The following is a 25,545-nucleotide window of genomic DNA, read 5'->3' as shown; positions in this document are numbered from 1 at the left end:
ATGTAAACAAGCCTTAAATTAGATCGTAAAGAAACACTGAAGTAAGGGAGGGAAATCCCTCCCGCAGCTGTTTGAGGGTTATGGACAGGAGCCTGGTAGCCGTGGAAGGACAGCTGGGAGGAAGTGGCACCCCCTCTGGGGGTGTTTCACACTTCCTCTAAATCTGTACCTGGCCAGCATTGGCTCCAAATCCCCGGCAGCACCTTCCCCAGTCGGAAACCCTCCAGCCTGCTACAAGCACCTACCACAGATAGGGGGAGAAAGGCAGCCGTCTTGCGGCTGAGGGACCCGTTTCTCTCCCCCCGCCCCGACCCCCTTCGAAGCGAAGCAAAGGAAGCGGCTCCTCAGCCATGGAGGTCAGCCTGGACTCAGGTCAGTTGCCCTGCCCGGGGGCGGCGGCAGGGAAGGAGCCCGCGGACGCTGAGCACCTGGGCAGCCGGCGAGGGCTGCCGGCTCGGGGCTCGCCCCTTGCAACCCGGCGGGGCGGGGAGCGCCCGGGGCAGGGGGTTTCTCCGGAGCAGGCCGCGGCGGGGGGGAGCAATAGGCGAGGGAGCGCGGGGCTGAGGCGATGGCTCAGCTCTTTCTAAATATAACACCGAAGCGAAGCGAGGGAGGCTGGGCTGGGGGCGGGCGCCGGAGCCGCGGGCTGCGGGGCGGCGGGCGGGGGAAGCTGCGGCGCTCGCACGGTGGCCGGCGCTGGGGAGCGGCCCCGCGGCCGGGCCGGGCCGAGGGGGCGCGCGGCGAGCAGGGGAGGGACCCCACCCCACCCCACCCCGGGTGACGGGATTGCTCCGTCGCCGCCGCCGCTCCTCCTCCTCCTCCCACCCCCGCGGCGGCGGCGGCTGGCAACATGGCCGCGGCCGCCTCGGCGGCCCAGGATGAGCTGAGTAAGTGATACCGACACAGGCCCGGGGGGGGGGGGGGGGAGTTTATTGAGGGGGGGGGGGGCTCTGGGTTGACAGGACCCCTCCCCCCGCGTGTGGGTCTGTCCTTGGGGCGGGGCCGGGTCCCCTCTGTCTGAGGGGGCGGGGAGCTGGGAAAGGGGGTGGGGGGGAGGCTGGTTTCTTCGCCCCGTGTGGCCCGGGGCGCCCCGGGCGAGGGGCGGGAGGGGGCCGGGGCTAGGCCTCGGCTGTGCGCAGTCACGGTGTGACATGGAAACCACAGCCTGGGGCCGGGGGTTCCCCGCCAGTCTCCGCCCGCAGCCCCCCGGGGCAGGGTCCCCCGGCGGGGGGGCTCTGCCAGGCCGGGCCTGCTGGGGACACCCGCCTCAGCCAGCGGCGCCTGGGGGCAGGGGCTGGATGTCCCGCTCCCCCCCCCACCTTCCCCCGGGGATGGGCCCCAAGCCGGGCAGGCCGCAGTGACTCTGCTTTCCAGCCCCCACTGGAGACGGGGGGAGCCCCCCAGCAGCGGCAGGGCCGGCCCTGGGCGCTTGGCCCCGCGGGGAGGGTGGGGCTGGCTGAGCGGGGCGGGCCCCCGCTGTGGGGTGCCCCTGCCCCCCCCCGTTTAATGCCCCCCCCGTTTAATGCCCCCACCGGGGTGGCTGTCCCTGCACGGGGCCTGGGCCCTGCTGCGGGCGGGGTGAGTTTCTGGGCCCGGGGCAGGAACTATCCGCAGCCCGTGACCCGGGTGCCGGCTGGGAAATGTAGTTCTCAGGCCTAGCAAGCGGCTGGTGGGCGTCAGCCGAGGCTGGCTCCCGTGGTGAGAGCAGGTGCCGTCCCTGCTCGGTCATTACAGGGGGGGTCTCTGGCTCATCTCGCCAGCCTGCTCGCTGTGTGACCTTGGGCAAGTCCCTTCCTGGCTCCGTGACTCAGTTTCTCCACCTGTGAACTGCGGTTCCTTATGCTCCCTTATCAGAGGAGGGTATTGTGAAGCTTAATGATTGCAGAGTGCGTGGAGATGCTGGGAACAGAAGTGCTGCAGAGGTGCAAAGTATTTTAAAGGTCTGGTCGTTTATATTCCATCTCCAGAGTAGCGTCTGATAGATATGAATAATCCTTCGCTCTTTTCATATTTTTTCTTGTAATAATAAGTGCATATACACAAGCTCTCCCCTTCCCGAGCTTGATATGTTTTGTTTGAATTTAAAGTCGGAATCTAGTATAAGAGTAAAATATGCTGGAAAATACATTTTATCCATTTCTTCTGTTCTGCAAATGATGCCCCTGATCCAGCATTAAGAACTTCATGGCAGATCCTGTGTCCGTGCACTTCTCAGTGCTGATCAGGATGGTAGTCAGAATCTGAGTGACGGAGTTCAAATTTAGATATTTCTTATTTGGAGGGAAAGGATGCCCAGTTGTGGGTGTTTTTTTTAAACTTCAAATCTATTGCTGAATCTGGTGCAGTACATAATAAATAGATCTGTCTCTGAAGAAGTATAAAATGTTAAGGGAGTGTTTTCTTGTCTTGTTGCTGCATCTCCTGAGATATAACAAAACTAGTTTTCAGACAACTTTGATGAATTAATAACAACGTGATGTATAACCCAGTTGGAGGAACTGTGATCCTGATCCATGGGAGAAATCAGTGGGCTGAGGAAAGTGATGTTTTAGACTTGGCTTGACTGTGGAATTGATTTCACCACAGAAACTCAGCAGAAGGAAGAAAGGTTTTAATGCAGACTTTCAAGCTCCAGGCTGTCAGATTTAAACCATGCATTACTGCTTAATGTTTAACTTAATTCTTCTGTCCTCTCTTTGGAGAAAACCCCTTCAGCCTGCTTAGTTTCTACAAACTATTGCAGCAGTTCTCAAACTTCATTGGACTGTGACCCCCTTCTGACAATAAAAATTACTACACAACCCCAGGAGGAGGGACTGAAGCGTGAGCCCACCGAAGCCCTGCTGCCTCAGGTGGGGGAGCCAAAGCCTGAGCCCTACCTCCTCAGGCAAGGGAACTAAAGTCAAAGCCCAACCTGAGCCTTGCTGCCCAGGACTGAAGCCCTCGGGCTTTAACTTTGGCCCCGGGCCCCAGCAAGTCTAAACCATTTTAATGGGGTCCCAACCCACAGTTTGAGAACCGCTGAACTATTGGATGAGGTGAATAGACTGCGGAACACCGAAATACTGGTGGTGGCCCTGATGCCACCAAAGAACCATAATTTCATGTAGGAATAAGAAAAACCTACAGAACTCACTGATTCTAAGGTCGGAGACAAATCTCAACATACTTATTTCAGTGACGGTTGGGATGAATCATTGTCATGACCACTGTAGTCTAGAAAAATTGATCAGACTCCGTGATCACCATCAGCCATAAAATTATTCCTGTACAGTCAACTGTACATCACCAGTGTTCCCTTCACTTGCAGACCTTGTAAAACTACTCAGGCCTGGTCTAAACTACATAGTTAGGTTGACGTAAGGCAGCTTATGTAGACCTAATTATATCAGTGTACACAGTACAGCCTTGTCCCGCTAATGTAAGTGCCCTACTACACATAAGCGGCAAAGAGTCCTGTGGCACCTTATAGACTAACAGATGTATTGGAGCATAAGCTTTTGTGGGTGAATACCCACTTCATCGGATGCATATACATAATAACTCCACCTCCATGAGAGGCTTAGGGCTTATGTTAATGTAGTTAGGGTGATGCAGTCTCAGACACTGTATTACTTACATCAGCTGTTGGTTGTCTTGTCAATTTCAGGGCTCCAGACTGGAGCCGTGAAATTGACAAGAAAGTTGGGCAGCCAGAGCCTGGCTGCCCCTGGGTCCCCAATCCCAGCCAGGCTGCGTCCACCTGGCTCCCAGCTAGGCTGCCCCTGCCTGGATCCCTGCTCAGGGAGGTGAGAACCTCAAGTGTCTGGCCCCAGCAGGGAATAGGGAGCAGAGCAGAGCTGAGAGCCTTGGCTCTCAGTCCCCCACACTGCCCCTCTCCAGTCGGCAGAAGCGCTCCTGGTGAGGACGTGCACCACCGACAGAAGGCAGGTAGTGTGGACATCAGCCACTGCAGTAATTACTTCAGTGACTGTAAGTTGACCTAACATAGGTTGATTTAAGTCTAGCGTAGACATGCCCTCAGTGGAAGAGTTCCTGCTTGCAGACACAGCTTTATTCAATCTATGGATTGCTAGTTTCCCCCACCTACAAACTGAATATAACTGTTGCCTGTTTTTGGCAAGGTGTCCTGTGGCTATATTGTCACTGGGTTTGCAGTCACATTTGCATTTAATCCAAGCTTGGAAGAGGGGAAAGAAGAATGTCTTACAGGGTACAGTCCAGTTTAGCAGTTTGATGTCACCCTTATCAGATGTCTCAAACTATGTAAACTATGACTTACTGGTCAGCTGTACCACTAGAGAGTGTATAGTACCACCCTTCTGACTTGAGGGTGGTGGGTTTTTTTGTGGAGAGGGAGGATGGTGATTTTTCCAGTGCCGCCTCTATGAATAAATGGAAGAGCTGTACAGTCAAAGATGAACTTTAACAGGAAGCATAAGAAATTCAGAGTGGGAAAATTGGGCAGACTTCTCAGGTAGAAGTGTGTGAGAGACTAAAATTAAATGCATCAAATTATATTTTGAAAGGAACCTGGTCTGTAGGATAATGAGCCTCCTGAAGGAGTAACTAAAATTTTCTTTTAGATCAGAAAACCAATTTGTCTCTGTTTTGTAAGCATGTAGTGATAAGAAACTTTGATCTGTAGCAGCATTCAAATAGATGAGCTGTTACTCCTTTTTGTTGTTGTTGAGAAAAGAGTGCTCGCTTAAACTTTTTATGAAGATGCTTATAATTTGATGGATGAATAATTTAAACAGTGATAGCTTGACTCCTAATTTAAAATCAGTACATTGGGCCTAGAGTGGTATGTGATCAGAAAGAAAGAAAAGCCATTTTCAAAGAGAACGGGTAATAATCTGAAGGGAATCTAAACCTGACACACTGCACATGGAAATCCAAATTTTGGCATTTCAAATCTGTATCTAAACTTTTCTCTGTTATGGAGGAATATGATGAAAACACAAAAATACATTCCCACAGTAAAAGACCATTTTTTATAAACTTGAGTAGTGACTAGGACAGGTCCCTTGTGGTGCTCCCTTAAAGTCATTTGAGATTGCGGTAGAGCCATGAACAGTACCTCCAAACCCTGACTCCCAGTCTGCTGCTATAACCACTCTAGATGTACGTTCCCCAAGTCATAATACAATTCCAGCAAGAATTTGCCTGGTGTTTTAATGGAAGCATAATTCAAGTAGATCAGAGTTGGACTCCCAAACTGGGTATCTTGCTCCTCCAGTGCAGAGTGGTGCAGAATCAGTTGTTTAGCTTCTGGAGAAATGAACACCTCATTTTGCTTTCTGTTCTTTTAATGTTTGCCTCAGTCTCCCCTTTTTTCCCCTGAATCATCCCGGGAATGAAGTTGACTGACTGTATCCAGGTAGAAGTAAGCACTTATTTGACATGGGGCCTTTTGGAGGAAAATTCCAGGATATGTGCACAAAATAACTTCTATAAAATGGTCTTAGGGCAGTAACAGCTGTTTTTAAGGATGTGTACGTCCTCTAGAATGGCTTTAATATTAAGATCATAGTGCTCTTGCCATAAAGTGGAGTTTAGGTTGGGGAAGATGAAGAAGGTAGCTGCCTGCATCCTGTCACAGAAAGTTACTGTCACAACTCCTGGAGTTCTGTTGTGTTCCAGGCTCAGACTGTATGGCTGGGTTCCCTAGGATACTGTTGTGCTAACTAGATCTGTTGTGAAGTACATCTGGTTTGACATGTCCCAGCCTTAATAGTCCCTCAAATCCACTTTCATAAATAGAAGTATGCACTTCATGCTTGATATTCTCTTTTTACACGAATACACATCACAGAGTTCTGTAAAGAACAGCTGACATGCTGTTTACAATGGCTATAAATGCCACTGGGAGCTAATTCTTTAGTATAAGAGGAAGGGAGGAGAAACTGGACACACAAAAAATAGCATTTGAACTGAGAGCTGACTTCTTTGAACAGATGGATAAACAATGAGCTACAATGATGAGGCTGAACATCCAGAAGGGTTTATTTTGTTATTTTATTGAAGAAATAAGAGATGGGTGACAAAACTGTCTTTTAAAAGGTGCAGTATAGTAAACTTTTAAAAAATCTTCTCTGCCCCTCCCTTTCCACTATTTCTTATGGCAAACGACCATATAAGAGAACCAGAGCAAAGGCCCAATCAATCTCCTATTGGATTTTTGCCATTAACTTCAGTGGCTGAAGGGTCCAGCTCTAAGGCTACAGAGATTTAGGGGGCTACTAAACAGCATGATGTAAAGTCTGATCAGAGATCACTGTGGTACATATGGGAGACTGGGGGTCATAGAATCATAGGGTTAGAAGGAACTGCAAGGGTCCTCTAGTCTAACTCCCTGCCAAGATTTGTTGTCTAAACTATCCAAGACAGATGGCTATCCAGCCTGCTTTTGAAAACCTCCAGTGAAGGAGCTCCCATAACTTCCCTAATTACTTACAGTTTGTGGTTCAGGGCCTTGCCATTAATCTGGCTTTGCTATAAAAAATGTTTATACTCGCTTGATGGCTTAAAAAGAAAGATAATACTTGTGGTTTTATACAATATGTAGTATCTGCAATTTGAAAGATATTGTTCTTTCTCCTGGCGAGATGTAGTATTTACATCAGTTCTGAAACCAATATTCTTTCACATACTTTTATCGTATAGATTGGAAAAGAACCAGAAGGGGTTAGAAATGGCATTAGAAATCCTTAAGTTACCATGGAAATGCTGTTACCTACTTGCGAGAAATTATTTCTGCTTCTAAAAATATCATCTAGCTATATACACAAATTGACCCTGGTGCTGTAAGCAACAGTCTAAAGATTTCTTCGGCTTCTCTACTTTCTTGATTCCTTAGTGCAAAATGAATGAATATGAAAGGACACACCTGAAATCTGATCAATTTTGTAAAATTAGTTCTAAAGTGATGAAGTGAGCTGTAGCTCACGAAAGCTCATGCTCAAATAAATTGGTTAGTCTCTAAGGTGCCACAAGTACTCCTTTTCTTTTTGCGAATACAGACTAACATGGCTGTTACTCTGAAACAGTTCTAAAGTAGTTTCAGATATTATACCTGCTCCTGAATCCCCCACCCAATCTTTGTGGTTTTACAAACATATTTTCTTAAAACTCTCCCCCTGTTACTGAGCAAAAGATCCTACAGTAGTAGGAAAAAACAAAGCTGCAATCTTGCAAACACCTACACACATCAATAGCTCCATTGAGTTATGCGTGAGTGTTTGCGGCATTGAGACCTAACTTACTATACTGGGGGACAGAGTAGAACTGACTATAAAAAGCTATGTTAATTGCACACAGTATACAAACTGCAATGAGAGGGAAAACTGTACACACAGTTTCTTATAGTAATAGGTAAAACATTTGCAGGCTGATTTTTTTTGAAAACTAACAGTTCATGTAATGATTCTGGTTTTTACTGCTTTAAAATAATCAAGCCTGTTTTAATCTTGTCATGCTACTGTTTATGCTTGTGTTTTTAATTTATTTTTGATAAATAGCCAGTGGTTATCGTTAACTGGAGCACAATTGGAAAAGGTTACACACATTGGGCCCAACTTCTGGGTTACATGGTGACTAGATTTCATCTGAAAAAACAAACTGTTTCTAGTCCTCATGGTTGGGAAGAAAAGCTTGAAAAAAGTGTCCCAAGGGTAACTAATGCCGTGATGTCTGCCGAGCATCCTAAACAATAACTCTGATTGGTGGACTGCGTCATTAATCCTAGAGGGCTGTTAATTCTGAAACCAACTGCTGGGAGAGGCCCAGCTGATACCACCCCAGCAGAGGATTGTGTGTGTCCCCTCATTGCCATGACACCATTGTGGCTGTGCGAGGGTGGTGTTGGCAGAGAGAGAGACACACACACACACGTACTCTCTCCTTTGCTCAGGAAGGGTGGGGCTGAGACATCCCTTCTCTAGGATGGACTCCAGCCCACCTGAAGACAGGGAAGAGATGGCCCATGGAGAGGGAAGGCCCAGCCCGATCAAAGAGGAGTGGTGGTGGAGTCCCCTGCCAGCCAAACAGACCGCTCTTGTGTGGGAGGTCTCTTGCCACTTCACTCCAAACAGGGGTCATGGCCACAGTGTGGATCATGGCCATGGAATGAACCTAGGGACCTGGAGTAACTTAGTTAATAGTCTGGGCAGACTTATATTTGAGAGGATGGCAGACTTATATTTGAGAGGATGGTTAAAAGCTATAGAAGAGAGAAGTTATTTCTCGGACTGACTTAATACGTGATCTGGCTCCGTTAAGCAATTCTAGCTGCATCTCCTATGAATCCCTCTTTTGTTTCCTCCCCACCCACCCCCTCCTTTTTTTTTTTTTTTTAAAAAAAGACCATATTACCCTCTTGAAAAGGACAGTCCATTTTAGTCGTTTGGTCGAGTTAAATTTAATCCCAGACCTCGATCAACATTCTCTTTCCAGTGTCACTATGTGTACCAAAGAATTAGAGACATTAGACATACTGAGTACGCAAGTCAGTCCTTTATGTTAACCAGCTAGTATAATGTGTATTATAGTTGCAAACATGGGGCTAAGGGAGAAGCATATTTTATGATCCTAAATCTGGAACGTGAGCCTGGATTTGAGATCTCGGAAATAGTCAGGTGTAGAATCTCAGAACAGTTCTCCACATGTAACTTGCATTTCAGTGATGGATGAAATGATGCTTAATTAACTTCCATACCATCATTGTAATCTTCATCCAAGGATTGCAAAATGCTTTACAAATTAATACTAATAAAACACTGAGTTAACCGACCCATCAAAATAACAGTTTACAGAAAGCATATATGTCAATAGACCTGAATTAAAAGCTTTAGTCTTGGTTAGCAGGGGCACAGATTACACATCAAAGGTGTTTACTTTTTATTTATTTAATTTTATTTTATTTTTGGCTGGTGGGCTTTTTGTTTTAATTTATATATCTTACGGTCCAGTTGTGAGAAGACACTTTGTGGAGCAGATCACAGCAATATGGAACTGCCAAGGCTAATCCAAAATGGATCCGATTACTAGGGCTGTCAAACGATTAAAAAAATTAATCATGATTAATCACGCGATTAAAAAAATTGTGATTAATCACACTTAACAGACTACCATTTATTTAAATATTTTGGATGTTTTCTACATTTTCAAATATATTGATTTCAGTTACAACACAGAATACAAAGTGTACAGTGCTCACTTCATATTTATTTTTGATTACAAGTATTTGCACTGTAAAAAAACAAAAGAAATAGTATAAAATGTTAAGGGAGTGTTTTCTTGTCTTGTTGCTGCATCTCCTGAGATATTATGAAACAGTTTTCAAACAACCTTGATGAATTAATAACAACGTGATGTATAACCCAGCTGGAGGAACTGTGATCCTGATCCATGGGAGAAATCAGTGGGTTGAGTGTTTTAGACTTGGCTTGAATGTGGAATTGGTTTCACCAACAGCGGTTGGTCCAACAAAAGATATTACCTCACCACCGTGTCTGTCTAATATCCTGGGACCAACATGGCTACACCAACGCAGCAAACAACTTGAGAAGTGGTCAATTTAGATAATTAAAAGTAGTTTCAGGTGATACGGGTGTCAGGGTTTGTGGCTTTACAATGACACTTGTTTTTATTAAAATGTTTTTCGTCTTCCCTGTTGCCATGTGACAAGCCCACACCAACAACAGAGGAAACTGACTCAAGCCATAATCCTGTAAACACCTATGTGCTTAACTTCAAGCATGTGAGTAGTTCCATTGCAATCAATGGGATTACTCCAGGTTTAAAGTTAAACAACTGAGTCAGCATTTGTGAGACTGGAACTTCACTGACCATACAGAGGAAACCTGTGAAAATAATGTACATGCCAAACACACAATGTAAATTCATTGGACAGAGAGGAAATCGTTCTCTTTCTCCACACTCTTTCATTTTATCATAGTAGTCTTGGGTGCTACTTATACCATTAGCAGAGGAAAAAATTGGAAAAGCAGTATACTTTTTTGTTGTTGACCCTTCCCCTTTAAAATACCTTTTGCTTGACTGCTGCTTCACAGAAGTGCTATATTTCCTGTGGCTTCTACTCTATATCTGTGCATTTGAAAATATATATCTTTAGCTGAAGGTTACAATAAATAAACTTATCTTCTTCGCATTCACTGCAATCAAGTCCTATTCTCTACCACAGTGACCCTGGGAAGGTCTCCCAGATGTGGAGTTTGGGTGCACTGCAGCCAGTGGTGAGCACAGACACTGCAGGCATTGTTGATGGCTCTGTTAAGGTTACAGAATGTCGTAAGAGTTGTGCGTGCCCAGTGGCTCTCAGGATCAGGCTCTCATTACCCCATGCTGCCCAATTCGTGAAGCATCGGAGAGTTCTCAGAAGGCAGATACTTTAGGGAAATGAAATATGACAGAAAAAGGCAGGACATGAGAGAAGCTTTTTAAAAATTAGGTGGGAAGAATGTATCTTGGTTCCCTGAGGCAGCTGATAGCATGCGAAAGCAAGAAAAATCCCCATAAGACGAGAGATTCACTGTCAAGTACAATATGCATTGGAGGAGCTGCTGAATTTTGACTTGTAATTCAGCTGGCATTAAAATTTTATAGTCATTTTGTCTTTTCAACTGCTTACCCTGTTTAGTTCAACCGGAAACAAAATGTTGGGAGGGAGGTGTGTACGCTTGGTCTGCTGCCTGCAGAGAGATGATACGGTGGCTAAGAGGTCTACACTACCACCTTATGTCGGTATGCCTACGTCGCTCCAGGGTGGTGGAGTACCTATGCCGACAGGAGACCTTCTCCCATCGGCATCTTCGCTAAGTGCTAAAGTGGCACAGCTGTGCTGCTGCAGCGCTGCAAGCATAGACGAGCCCTGTGAGGGCTTTAACAACGGGATGGGAAAAGTTGAGATGACAGAGCATCGTTTCCAAAGGCCTTCCTATCTGAATAGTGAGTGTTCAGAAGTCACTTGAAATCTGCAGGTACAGTATTTGTACTTAAACGTCCGTGTTGCCCGTTGAGGGACTGATTCCCTCCATCCCTTGTATATCCATCCAAAACCCACTGACTTCCGTGGGAGCTTTGGGTTCCCAAGGAATACAGGGTTAAACCTTTGTGACAGGAGGGCCTCTCCCTCTCCCAAGTCTGAGCAGCCCATCCCTCAACCCATCAAAGTCGTCCTCCTCTTTTAGGGTATAACCAAAGTTAAAAGAAACATTCTCTCCTTTTGGGTGTTTCAAGCAGAATCTGTAAGGGTTTTAGCTTCCCCTTGTTTTAGGCTGCCTTTTTGTTTGTAATCTCCCAATTGGATTGACCCTGTTAGCAATCCATTGTAGATCAGGTGTGCATAGTGAAGCTGCGGAGAAGAGAAGGGAACACTCCTGCCCTTGTGTATCAGAACCATCCTGCCCCCATCCCAAGCTGTGAAAGTGCTGTTGAGGTGTCTTGCCACCCATGTGGCGGTCTGCTTTTCTTCTAGTTTAGCCATCAGGTCAGCTAGATCCTAGTGATTAAAACAGTGACTTCTCCATTTATTAGCCTAAAGACAGGTGGTCTTCAAGCCAATTGCTTGCGTTGTCGACAGAGGATTATTTTGATCTTGTTGATATTCCTAAAAGGATCCTTTCCTAGTTCATACAGGGAACAGATGCATGCTTTTTTATCTCTTCCTCCCATCCTGATCTTGTATCGTTTGCAACTCCTATGTCCTTACTGACATTCATACTGTTGTTTTATACTCCTTCCTGGGTGGGTGATATTGAGAGGTGGTGAGAGGGATAGAGAAATGAGATTGTCAGAACACTCCAACACGTTCATGTGGGTGATAGGACCTTCACAATCTTTTGCATTTTAAGTTATGTCAAAATATACTTTTCTGACACCCCCATTTAATTCCTATTGGTGATGACAGTCTCGCTTGAAAATTGGGTTAACAAATAATAGCAAATCCAGATAGTTCGTTCAGCTTCATAAATGCTTTTCTGATGGTGGCTCAGTGGTTTGGTAACAGAGCATAGTGCCTTTCCTCGCTAGGTTGCTGGATCAAATCCATCCCTCGTTACACTGTAAGCTCTTGGTGTGGGGACCTTTTGTTTGTGCCATGTATAGCACAAGGGGGTCCTAGTTCATGACAACAATATAAATAATAATAGACCAAAAGTTGTTGCCATTCAGTGGCTGTCTAGAGGCCTTTGTTATGGTCTTAGTCCAGAGTCCAGCAGACAGATGTCTGTATCTCAAAAACGACCACCACAATTGACACTTCAGTTGGCAGTCAGAGCAGTGAGGCCAAAGGATTACTAGATACGGAGGCTGAAGTACTGTCTCAGCCATGGTGGTGTTCCAGATTAGGGCTGAGGCCCATAAGTGGGGCAGTGTGTGGAAGTTTGAGCTACTTCTGTCCATGCTGAACCTGATCTGTGGATAAATGAGGGTTGAAGGCCGTCAATCCAGCATCTTTCAGCAATGGAAAGTGTGCATGCAGTTTTAAAAATAGAAGAGCATGCTTTGTTGAGAGCTTTGATTGAAGATGCTCAGTCCTTACCATACTTCCATCCCAGCTGCTGTATTACAAACCCATACGGGTAGGAAAAGATTTGTCTGCTGTTTGGGTTTCTAACTCCAAATTAACTATTTATTTTTTTTAAACTACAGATCAACTTGAACGTGTATTCTTACGTCTTGGCCATGCAGAAACAGATGAGCAGTTACAGAATATTATATCCAAATTCCTACCCCCTGTCCTGCTCAAACTGTCCAGCACGCAGGAAGGAGTGCGTAAAAAGGTAAGGGTGCAGTTGTAGACTTTCCAGTCACTGGAGATGTAGACATCCATGATGTATCAATGATTTGGTGTTACTAGCTGCTTTCCACAAGAGAAAATATTCTGTGAAATGTTCATGTGATGTATAGAATGTTCATGCGATGTTACCGTGATGTATAGAGTCACTCCTCTTTGCTGTCAGACTAGGATACTTGCAGTAGTCATTGCTATCATTCACTTAACTGGTTGTGTGTCAGTTCAGGGCACCTGCACCTGTATTTCCCCCCCTTGGTTGTCCCCCCCCACTCATAGGCTCCCGGCTCCTCAGCTGTCATGTCTCATAGGCAGAGACCCACGTCTCTCCCCTCCTGACTGGAGTTTTTCCAGGCTGCACAACTCCCTGCCTTACACTGTGAGTTTCCCAGTAAGTCCGATGGCCTTAATGGCCTGCGCCTACACGTTGCTTTCTCCTTGGAGGCTATACCTAGTGTAATTGCCCCCAGATATACCACACAGCCCTTTCTAAGTAAGCACGTTTGTTCTTCGGATGAAAGCAATACTGAGAAAACATTAAAAACAAAAGAAGCTACACCTATGCTAATAAGCTTACTGGAAATCACCCCCAACTCCAGCAAGGGCACTAGTAGGACTCAAAAAGAAAAGGAGTACTAGTGGCACCTTAGAGACTAACAAATTTATTTGAGCATAAGCTTTCGTGAGCTACAGCTCACTTAATCAGATGCATTCAGTGGAAAATACAGTGCGGAGATTTATATACATAGAGAACATAAAAAAATGGGTGTTACCATACACAATGTAACGAGAGTGATCACTTAAGGTGAGCTATTACCAGCAGGAGAGCTGGGGGGGGGGTACCTTTTGTAGTGATGATCAAGGTGGGCCATTTCCAGCAGTTGACAGAATATCTGAGGAACAGTGGGGAGGGGGTGAATAAACATAGGGAAATAGTTTTACTTTGTGTAATGACCCATCCACTCCCAGTCTTTATTCAAGCCTAAGTTAATTGTATCCAGTTTGCAAATTAATTCCAATTCAGCCGTCTCTCGTTGGAGTCTGTTTCTGAAGTTTTTTTGTTGAAGAATTGCCATTTTTAGGTCTAATCGAGTGACCAAAGAGATTGAAGTGTTCTCCGACTGGTTTTTGAATGTTATAATTCTTGACGTCTGATTTGTGTCCATTTATTCTTTTACGTAGAGACTGTCCAGTTTGGCCAATGTACATGGCAGAGGGGCATTGCTGGCACATGATGGCATATATCACATTGGTAGATGTGCAAGTGAACGAGCCTCTGATAGTGTGGCTGATGTGATTAGGCCCTATAATGGTGTCCCTGAATAGATGTGTGGACACAGTTGGCAATGGGCTTTGTTGCAAGGATAGATTCCTGGGTTTGTGTGTTTGTTGTGTGGTTGCTGGTAAGCATTTGCTTCAGGTTGGAGGGTTGTCTGTAAGCAAGGACTGGCCTGTCTCCCAAGATCTGTGAGAGTGATAGGTTGTCCTTCAGGATAGGTTGTAGGTCCTTGGAGAGGTTTTAATTGGGGGCTGAAGGTGACGGCTAGTGGCGTTCTGTTATTTTCTTTGTTGAGCCTGTCCTGTAGTAGGTGACTTCTGGGAACTCTTCTGGCTCTGTCAATCTGTTTCTTCACTTCAGCAGGTGGGTATTGTAGTTGTAAGAATGCTTGATAGAGATCTTGTAGGTGTTTTTTCTCTGTCTGAGGGGTTGGAACAAATGCGGTTGTATCGTAGAGCTTGGCTGTAGACAATGGATCGTGTGGTGTGGTCTAGATGAAAGCTGGAGGCATGTAGGTAGGAATAGTGGTCAATAGGTTTCCGGTATAGGGTGGTGTTTATGTGGACCATCGCTTATTAGCACGGTAGTGTCCAGGAAGTGGATCTCTTGTGTGGACTGGTCCAGGCTGAGGTTGATGGTGGGATGGAAATTGTTGAAATCATGGTGGAATTCCTCAAGGGCTTCTTTTCCATGGGTCCAGATAATGAAGATGTCATCAATGAAGCACAAGTAGAGTAGGGCATTAGGGGAGGAGAGCTGAGGAAGCATTGTTCTAAGTCAGCCATAAAGATATTGGCATATTGTGGGGCCATGCGAGTACCCATACGCTGATTTGAAGGTATACATTATCCCCAAATGTGAAATAGTTATGGGTGAGGACAAAGTCACAAAGTTCAGCCACCAGGTTTATCATGATATTATTGGGGATACTGTTCCTGACGGCTTGTAGTCCATCTTTGTGTGGAATGTTGGTGTAGAGGGCTTCTACATCCACCGTGGCCAGGATGGTGTTTTCAGGAAGATCACGGATGGATTATAGTTTCCTCAGGAAGTCAGTGGTGTCTTGAAGATAGCTGGGAGTGCTGGTAGCGTAGGGCCTGAGGAGGGAGTGTACATAGCCAGACAATCCTGCTGTCAGGGTGCCAATGCCTGAGATGATGGGGCGCCCAGGATTTCCAGGTTTATGGATCTTGGGTAGTAGATAGAATATCCCAGGTCGGCGTTCCAGGGGTGTGTCTGTGCAGATTTGTTCTTGTGCTTTTTCAGGGAGTTTCTTGAGCAAATGCTGTAGTTTCTTTTGGTAACCCTCAGTGGGATCAGAGGGTAATGGCTTGTAGAAAGTGTTGTTGGAGAGCTGCCTAGCAGCCTCTTGTTCATATTCCGACCTATTCAGGATGACAGCATCTCCTTTGTCAGCCTTTTTGATTATGATGTCAGAGTTGTTTCTGAGGCTGTGCATGGCATTGTGTTCTGCATGGCTGAGGTTATGGGGCAAGTGATGCTGCTTTTCCACAATTTCAGCCCGTGCACATCGGCGGAAGCGCTCTATGTAGAAGCCCAGGCTGTTGTTTCAACCTTCAGGAGGAGTCCATCCAGAATCCTTCTTTTTGTAGTCTTGGTAGGAAGCTTTCTGTGGGTTAGTATGTTCAGAGGTATGTTGGAAATATTCCTTGAGTCGGAGACGTCAAAAATAGGATTCTACGTCCCCACAGAACTGTGTCATGTTCGTGGGGGTGGAGGGGCAGAAGGAGAGGCCCCTAGATAGGACGGATTCTTCTGCTGGGCTAAGAGTATAGTTGGATAGATTAACAATATTTCTGGGTGGGTTAAGGGAACCACTGTTGTGGCCCCTTGTGGCATGTAGTAGTTTAGATAGTTTAGTGTCCTTTTTCTTTTGTAGAGAAGCAAAGTGTGTGTTTTTGTAAAGTCCAGCCATGAGGAAGTTTGTGTGGAAGGTTGTTTTTTTATGAGAGTATCCAGTTTTGAGAGCTCATTCTTAATCTTTCCCTGTTTGCTGTAGAGGATGTTGATCAGGTGGTTCCGCAGTTTCTTTGAGAGCGTGTCGCACAAGCTGTCAGCATAGTCTGTGTGGTATGTAGATTGTAATGGATTTTTTACCTTCAGTCATTTTGGTACGATGTCCATCTGTTTGCATTTGGAAAGGAAGATGATGTCTGTCTGTATCTGTACCAGTTTTTTCATGAAATTGATAGATTTCTACTCCATGTGGCTAAATTCAGTGCCTTGCATAATGACAGGTTTCAGAGTAGCAGCCGTGTTAGTCTGTATTCACAAAAAGAAAAGGAGGACTTGTGGCACCTTAGAGACTAACAAATTTATTTGAGCATAAGCTTTTGTGAGCTACAGCTCACTTCATCGGATGCGTTCAGTGGAAAATACAGTGGTGAGATTTATATACATAGAGAACATGAAACAATGGGTGTTACCATACACACTGTAACGAGAGTGATCACTTAAGGTGAGGGATTCTTCTGTGGTTACAAGTTCCTAACAGCTGGTAGCTCAGAATAGGCTCCCCCAAATATCTGTATAAAGTCACTCCTTTATATAGTTTGGGCCTTTGATCTTGGGGGGACAGTCACCCCCTTCAGGGCAAAAGGCTGGTTTTTTGCATAATTGGGGATGGGGAATTTGCATTCATCTCCCTCCTAGATATTTCCTGGGAAATCCACTTCACATGTATTGTCCCAAGAGTTGATACTTATCTACCACATTGTGCGTTATAGTCTGTTGATCATCAAGGCCCCCAATAATACATAATCTTTGCATTTAATACAATGGACTCCAAAGATACTTAAATTTAATTCAATATCTCCCAAAGATACTGCAGGAAACTGCCATATCTGTTACAGGGTGCACTAGAAATCTGGGAATAGCCCATCTCTCAGTTGCTATTGTGGAATTTCAAAGTTATTTTTTAATCTGCCGACCTCCCCCATCCCTACCCCAATGTTAATCTTCTACAAGTGGGGAAACTATTTCGCCACTATGGCCCAAGTTTTCTAAAAAGCTCGATACCTACAGTCGAGGCCAGATTTTCAAAAGAGCTCAGCTCCCATTTAAGTACCAAAACCTGGTCCCAGTTGTGGGTGCTGAACACTTGAAAATCTGGCACTAGATGTGTATTGTTGTCAACATGCTGAAGGACAAACATTTGACACAACAGGGTGTATAGTGTCAAATACACACAGCTCTGGTACACTTAGTGTTGTGAGAGAAAGCATCCGGCTAGCTGGTCTGGGTATGTGATGTGTTTTCTTCTTTCAAGTTGGAATTTGTTAACCAGATTCATCTGAATCTTGGTAGGAAAAGGCCAAAAACTGCAATTTTTAAAAATCTTATGTAATTTAAGGAAGAAACCTTTTAAAATGACAAGTGAATATTTTTATTTCGGTGTGGGCTTAACATTAGATTGTAAACCAAAAAATCTTACTCGCTTTACTTTCCTGTCTAGACCAAAGTTTGATATTTTCCATTCAAAAGCTATCATGAACATAATCTATCATTTTCCTGTGCTCCCAAGTGTTTGTAAGGTCAGCTCTCAGCAGGGAAATACAGAATCCTGAATGTTGTTCTTGACAAAAGGTGGTGGGGGAGGAATTGACTCTTCCAGTATTTTTGTTTTGAAAATTTTAAATCCCGATTTACATATTATTCTGTTGTTGGTTTTTAATTACGTTTACGGTTCTAATCTTAAACATACGTACAGGAAAATTATTCTAAATTAAGTGTTTAGCAGCCAGTCAATGGTGATTAAAAATTAACTGACCTCTCGTAAACCTCAGCAGAGATCTAATATGCACTATGCATTTGTGCAGAGAAACCTGTTCAACACAAGCTCTGCTTTTGATGCATTATTTACTTCAAAGCTTTGCTTTTCATTCTGCTGCCTCACTTTAGACTCACTCCTAAACTACCACAAGAGACTGAGAAATATGGCACGTTTTCAGATACTGACAACTTTTCAAAATATACCGAATGGCATGCTAACGTTGGCTCTGATTCAGCAAAGAACATTGGCCTCCCTGTTCAGCGAAGCACTTAAACACATTTGAAGTCAATGGGAGCTAAGCACAAGCTTAACTTTAAGCACATGCCTAAGTGCTTCCTGAATTGTGGCCTAGATTTTTATCCCTACAAGCCCATACAATGAGAGGCTAAGTTAGATCAAAATCAGCAGCTGGAATTGCAATAAACTGAAGTGCTAATTGTCCTCAGCTCCAGCTGATTTCTGTGTATCTTTGGGGGTACTCAGCTAGCCAGTGCAGTCTCTAGAGCATAGGTATATTAGTATTTCTCACAGAAAGCATACAGGCAGACAACTGCTTTCTGCACCAGCTGAAACATCTGTTACGTCTTCAGGAGTAGCCCCAAATACAGCACATTGCAGTAATCCCCTCTGGTAGTAATGAAGGTGCGGGTAACCAAGGTGAGCTCCACATCAAAAAGAAAAGGGTTGCAACTTTCATGCCAGGCTAGATGGGAGAAAAAGCACTCGTGGCCACTGCTGCTATCTGCGGCTCCAGATGTAGCAGAGATTTTAACAAGTTATCCAAGTTGCTAACTTGGGTAACAAAAGATGTGTAGGCTCTTCCGGCTGAGATAGCACAGGTCATCTCTGCTATTTCCTCCAGTCGTTTTCCCCTAGCCGGCTGTCACTGGCTCTGTGTTCTCCATGCTGAGCTTCAGCTTCCTAACTCTCATCCAAAGCCCAGTCTCAGCTAGACACCAGGAAGACTCATAGTGTATATTGGGTAGATTGTGCCCAGGTGCTTCAGGAATGGAGTTGACTGTGTGCAGTCTGGAGTGTTTGACCATGCTGGACCAGATCAGGCACTTGGCAGGGGAGGAGGTGATATACAAACAGAGCCGTCTCTTGGGTAGGGCGAATTGGGGTGACCGCTCCGAGCCCCGCGCTTTGGGGGGCCCTGTGGGCTGGTGCGATTGGCTGGCGCAGTTGGTCCTGGAAGAGACACATCCGTCACTTCCGCCCCGGGCCCCACACAATTTGCTGGTGCAGTCGATCCCGGAAGAGAGGAATCAGTCACTTCCACCCCAGGCCCCGCACCCTCCTAGGGACATCCCTGAATACAAATGTTCTAGCTCAATTTAATTACTGTCTCTTTTAATGTGGACCCTTTTTCTTTTCTCAGACTGATTTGGCAACTCGCACAAGTGCTAGATTTTCAGTACTAGAATCATCCTCTGTCCACAGGGTACAGCACTGATAGCGCATTGCAACCTTCCCCACATCAGTCTGCCAGCATTCCTCCATCTTGAGATGCAGCAGCCAACTATATAGAGAGACAAGTTAACTCTCCATAATCATTCCTTCCTTGACATCTCTTCCAATACTGCTAACAAGAGCACCGCTTGTGGTGGATGGTTTTGTGATGTGGATGACAGTCCGCTAGAAAGTGTCTGGAGACCACCAACGCATTTCATGCAAGCTAATGGATAATATGAGAAATGATGCAGCCATCTTGTCAAAGAGTTGGGAACTATGTCCTGCAGAACTCTTTGGCCTGTTCTGTGTTTAATGGACCATATTGTATGTTGGGAACATATTGAACCCAAAGCTGAAGTTAATGTTTTTTTTTCTCCCCCCAGGTCATGGAGCTCCTAGTTCACTTGAATAAACGCATCAAAAGTCGTCCAAAAATTCAACTTCCAGTAGAGACTTTACTAGTCCAATACCAAGATCCTGCTGCAGTTTCCTTTGTCACAGTAAGTACTGTTCTTCCAAGAACATTACCTGATTTGTATAAAGGTGAGCTCTTTCTATTCTTTAGAGGCTCCTTGTGGTGCTTATCTGTCCGTTCCCTTCAGAAACATATTATTGTGATGAGAGAGATGCTTTAAAGTGACTTAAAAATAAACAACTATATGCCACCAGCATGGGTGAAAGTAGTAGTTTTATGGCAGGTTTCAGAGTAGCAGCCGTGTTAGTCTGTATTCGCAAAAAGAAAAGGAGGACTTGTGGTACCTTAGAGACTAACCCATTTATCTGAGTATAAGCTTTCGTGAGCTACAGCTCACTTCATCGCTAAATTACTGACAACTTTTTGTGAGACCACTTCAATTATTCTCCAACTTTCATGAATACTTGAATTGACAGATTTGTTGTTTGTATTGGTCGCACATAGAGGCCCCATTGTGCCAGGTGCAGAACCAGCACCTACTGAGTGAGTCCCTGCCCTGAAGAGGTTACGGTTTAGAGCCCTGATCCTGCAAATATATAAACGTGTGTTTGCCTTTGTGTGTATGAGTAGTATGTGTAAGTGTTTTCAGGATCAGGGCCTTAGTAGATGAGACAAAGCAGGAGAAAGGGAATAATATCCCCATTTTTCAGAAGGGAAACTTTATCAGATTAATTCATTTGATTTTTTTTTTTTTAAAGACTAAAAACTACTAACCGCTTTGTGAAACTAGTGAAGGCAATTCTTAGCTGAACTGTAGTGTGTGTATTACAAATACCGATACCGGTTTCATGGAAAAGACTTCAGAACATTGGAAAAGACCTGTCTTCCCTCTCATTGCTCTGGTGCTAACTCATGCATGTTCTTAATGAAAAATAACACTGTGGGAGCAGAGATGGAAATGTTTAGAGTGACAGTTAAACTCATTAAGTAGAATTCACTTCCGCTGGAGCCCTGGAACCAGCTGATTGTCCAAAAGTAAGAGCTAACAATGGGAGAAATTGTACATGAGCTTTCCCTTGGATGAGGCCAAGGATTTACAAGATGTTCATATTTTGTAGAACACTGAGAAAAACATCTTGTGTGAAGGTAAACTTGAAAAGCAGCTTTGTGTGCCATCGTTGTTGTCTATGGCAAAAGTCTGCTGACCATCCTATACTGAAGTGATATATGCTGTTTCTTGTAGTGTAGTCAGTTTCACAATGTTTTAATAAATACCTTGCCTACAAAGAAACATAGCACAGCTCACCTCTGCTTTGTGTTGGTCTGCTTCACAGTGCTACTTCCTTTCCATTGCGAATCACTGCTTATATTTAGTTACTGAAAATTTGCAATAAATACCACAGAGGTCACCTCAGAATGGTCTTTTACTAACTTCACACAATGGTTTGATCTTTTAAAAAAATTATTAATCAGATTAAACTAGTCACGGTCATGTGGATGTGCAAGTTTGAGAACTGTAACCATTTCAGAAGATGATAGTAATTTAGTAGGTCCGTGCTTAACTTAATCCAGTTGGAGTAACATATAACAAAGCCTTCAAATTTTTATGAGACACCCGGACTTAGTTTTTAGCTACCCTTTGTCATAAAAATCATACTTGGCTCAACAAATCTTCAGCCAGGGCTCAAAATTCATGTTCACGCAGATAGAGTCCTTATTTATCCACAGATCAAATGTACTGATCCCACATTACCCAGCCATTACAACTAAGCTTTGACTTTGAATGACTACCTCTACACGCTAGAGCAGAAGTGGGCAAACTACGGGCCACATCCGGCCCGCGGGACTGTCCTGCCCGGCCCCTGAGCTCCTGGCTCGGGAGGCTCGCCCCGGCCCCTCTCCCGCTGTTCGCCCTCCCCTGCAGCCTCACTTCGCCGTGCCACCAGCACAATGCTCTGGGTGGCGGGGCTGCAGAGCCCGGCCTGACCCGGTGCTTGGAGCTGCGTTGCGCAGCGCAGCTGCTGTCCTGGTGCAGCTGCCCCCCAGCCACCGGCGCGCTGGGCAGCGCGGTACAGGGGCAGGGAGCTGGGGTGGTTGGATAGAGGGCAGGGGAGTTCAGGGGGTGGTCAGGGGCGTGGATAGGGGTTGAGGCGGTCAGAGGGCGGGGAACAGGGGGGTTGAATGGGGGCAGGGGTCCCGGGGGGGGCAGTCAGGAAGGAGAGGAGGGGTTGGATGGGGCAGCGGGGGGCAGTTAGGGGCGAGGGGTCCAGGGACAGTCAGGGAGAAGGGGTGATTGGATGGGGCAGGGGTCCCGGGGGGGGGGGGCAATCAGAAAGGAGGGGGGGGTTGGATGGGGTGGCGGGGGGTCCGGGGGCGGTCAGGGGACTGAGAGCAGGGGGGTTGGATGGGGCAGGAGTCGCGGGGGGGCCGTCAGGGGGTGAGAAGCGGGGGGTTGGATGGGGCTGGGGGCCAGGCCATGCCATGCCTGGCTCTTTGAGCACTTGTGCACTGGGAATTGGATTGACTCCTGCCCCCGAACATAAAAGTTTTAACCATTAAGTTATTGAACAGCCAGCAGGTAACCATTCTACATCACTACAAACCTGAGCTGGATTTGAACCAGCACTTTAGCAGTGCAAGGGGTTCCTCTCCCGTTATCAGCCTCTTGTGCTGTCCTATCCCACAGCTCTGTATTTTTAATTTTATTTGCAGCTTTTAACAAGGAGCGTTTAGAAATGTTTTCAAAGGACCTCTTGCTTATGTTGCAGAACTCCATAGTTACCCGATAGTTCAGTTTTATTTCCTTTCAGAAATAGGGACCTGAGAAAGTGAGAGAGAGAGAGGCATCCTCCTAAGTGCCTGTCCTGGGGTGCACTCACCGCAGGTGGCGCCCCTCCTTGGTTGCGCTGGAGATTAGCTCGGGTGAGGCATTACGCCATCCTCTGGTGCTGTCTCTCTCGTCATCCTCTCAGCCTGTGGACCCAGGAACTGCAGCGTCATCTTTGTGACTTGGCCCTCTGGCTGGGTCACTACATGGTTCCCCTTCTTGAGGGTGGAGTAAAGTCTGTCCTGGAACAAATAGTTCCAGGTGGTCCACTGTCCTCTGCCTGGTATGTGCCGTGTCCCCAGTGGCTGGTAGGGGAACCCGGGCCCGTCCTCTACTTTGGGTTCCAGCCCAGGGGCCCTCTTTTAAGCAACCAAGTCTGGTCTCCTATTCCTTGCTGCTCTTCCCCTGAGCCTTCTCCTACCTTCCTGTCTCCCGGTTTGCCAGCCTCCCAACTCCCTCCTCCCAGGGAGTGACCATGGACTACCCTCTATAGTCCTGAACATACCTCTCTCCTCCCAGGGAATAACTGCAGCCTTCTTCCCTGCAGCCCCCTTCTGTTGCCAGCTATCTGACTTTATGCAGGACCCTCCTGTTCTTGTCCAGCTGAGCTTCATGTCTGATTAATCAATCCCTGCTCCCTGGCGGCTCCTCCGAGTGCCACCTATGAGTTAATTGTGCCTAATTTACTCTCTTAGGGCCAGTGTGGGGAGTACACTCCATCACAGTGCCTTACTCCCATTGAAGTCCGCAGTGAAAAAGAGCGGAATAGGTGCTGAACCTGCCAGTAGAAAACTGTCAGTTAATCATCGTTAGCCCTGGAAATAATTGCTTAGTCTTTCAGACCCTCAGTTGTCATATACAACGTCAGAAACATACCATATGGGGCTAGTTTAACAAAATTGATTTTTCTTTTGTATTGATGCTACATATATTTTTTTTTACCCTTGCAGAATTTTACTATAATTTATGTTAAGATGGGTTACCCTCGTTTGCCTGTGGAAAAACAGTGTGAGTTGGCACCTACTCTCCTCACTGCAATGGAAGGGAAACCGCAACCACAGCAAGACAGGTATGACTATGTACAGTTGGAATGAAAGAAGCTTATATTGTAAGAATAAAATGAAATGCACTTTTTCTTGGTGATCGTTTGATTACCTAGCAAGACTTGCACGTTGGATTATATATGCAGAAATCCAGCTTCGCTTCCTGACCATTAGTTAGCATGGAGGACGCATCAGAGCAGGGATTATCTCATATGTTGAATCTACATAATACCCAGCACACCAGGGCCTCAATTTCATGGGGGCGCGGGGTCTCTAGATGGTACTATAGTACAGCTATGTCTAAACTTTCAAAAGCAGCTGGTGATTTGGGGTGCCCGACTTGAGACACCTTAAAGAAACCTGACCTTCACAGAGTGCAGAGCACAGGCCCTCTGAGAACTGGGCCCTTTTAAGTGTGTCACGTTGGGCACCCAAAAATTGAGGCATCCAAACTCATGTCACATTTGGAAATGTATCATAATAGTTAAGATACTGACAATTACAGGCCAGGTATAGGAGCTGCTGTGTGCCAAGCGTTTCTGGCAGTGTAAAGGGGCCCTAAAATTAGTGTAAATTACATTTCCACTTACTTGAAGGTGCCTTTATGCTACCAGAGTGGCACAAAGTGGTTTAATTATCAACGAGAATCAGGGTAAAATCTTCGTCTTGTTGAAGTCCATGGCAAAATTTTGGTTAACTACAGTGGGGCCAGGATTTCAACATAGGTGTGTAAGTGGGAACTGTTGGGTGCTGAGGCCTTTTGGAAATCTGGCTGTACATGTACAGAAAATGGACATGGTGTATGTATGCTTCATAACTCTGGGTCTGATCCCATGAGGTGCTAATCTCCCTCTACTCCAGTTAATTTCAATGGGACTATGAGGATGCTCAGCACTGTGCAGGATCAGAGCCCAAGTTTTGAACAAGAGGTGTTCTCTGTGAGTCTCTCTTTGGTTGCAGTTTCTGAAGCTAGATTTTCTGTGTGTGTGTGTGTGTGTGTAAATGAATTCACATAAGTATAACGTAGTAATGTTCTTAAAAATGTGGACATAGATAATTAATTCTTATCCTTGGTTGTGAGTTTGTATTGTATTTTGTTTTGTTTAAACACAACCCCCCAATTTGCTTCCTGCCTCCCATTGTTAGGCATGTTGGGTATCAAATGAAAGCTGCCAGAATAAGATTCGGTGGATTTTCACTTAAAAAAAAACAAAAAAAAAAACCTTGCCTAAATCTCTGCTATACAGTTTGTGTGTGGAATGCGAAGAATCAAAAGGTGTTTTTGTAAATAGTTGCACTAAATGTAATTGTTTTTCAGCCTAATGCATCTTCTAATACCAGCCCTTTTTCACATGAAATATCCTGTGGAACCATCAAAAGCAGCTTCTCCATTTAATCTTGCTGAAAAACCAAAGACTGTACAGCTGCTCTTGGACTTTATGTTGGATGTGCTCCTCATGCCTTATGGGTAAGTGAGGGCGAGCTGCAGCAAAATCCTGTAACACTTGGAGTATCTTGTGTATGATGGATGATCAGAAGTGTGCACAAAAGAGACTTCTTTAAAGTGTGCTCCTTTATCTCGTTTTCCCAATAAAGTTGATGAGGCCCTAGGTACTTAAACAGAAACCTTATTTTAAGCTTGTGAGTAATCCCATCCCTATTCAGCAAAAGGCTTAAGTGCTTTATTGAATCTGTGTCTTACAAATCTCTCATTAACTTCCGTTGGGAGCAGGATTTAAAACTGTGGTTTTAAATACTCATGCATTCACAATAAAATAAACATCAAATTGCTTTATCATCTCCCCCTGCACCTCCCCATTTCTGTGCTTGGTCTGTTTGGGCCCAATCACCCAAGGTTCTGAGCACTCTCAACTGCTCTAGATCGAAATGGGCAATGAGGGCTCATATCTCACAGG

At 45.4% G+C, this 25,545-nt stretch overlaps 1 protein-coding gene across 2 annotated transcripts in view; it reads left to right on the top strand.

The window, feature by feature from the left end:
• Positions 1–250: 250 nt before the first annotated feature.
• The window catches only part of ECPAS (Ecm29 proteasome adaptor and scaffold), an 89,893-nt gene continuing 64,598 nt past the window's right edge, over positions 251–25,545 (top strand). The window contains exons 1-5 of one of the 2 annotated variants that reach the window (XM_084627740.1): positions 251–372; positions 12,676–12,806; positions 19,728–19,844; positions 23,537–23,655; positions 24,948–25,097. In XM_084627740.1, the coding sequence (XP_084483866.1) occupies positions 351–372; positions 12,676–12,806; positions 19,728–19,844; positions 23,537–23,655; positions 24,948–25,097 (539 nt within the window). In that variant the 5' untranslated portion in view covers positions 251–350. Of the gene's footprint in view, positions 373–743; positions 888–12,675; positions 12,807–19,727; positions 19,845–23,536; positions 23,656–24,947; positions 25,098–25,545 lie in introns of those variants that run through there. The other variant, XM_084627739.1, reaches the window with a different exon arrangement.

Source organism: Lepidochelys olivacea (assembly GCF_965140295.1).
Source record: "Lepidochelys olivacea isolate rLepOli2 genome assembly, chromosome: 5".
Classification (NCBI taxonomy): domain Eukaryota; kingdom Metazoa; phylum Chordata; order Testudines; family Cheloniidae; genus Lepidochelys; species Lepidochelys olivacea.
Note: the sequence above shows the minus strand (reverse complement) of the source record. Positions and strands in the feature narration are given on the sequence as shown.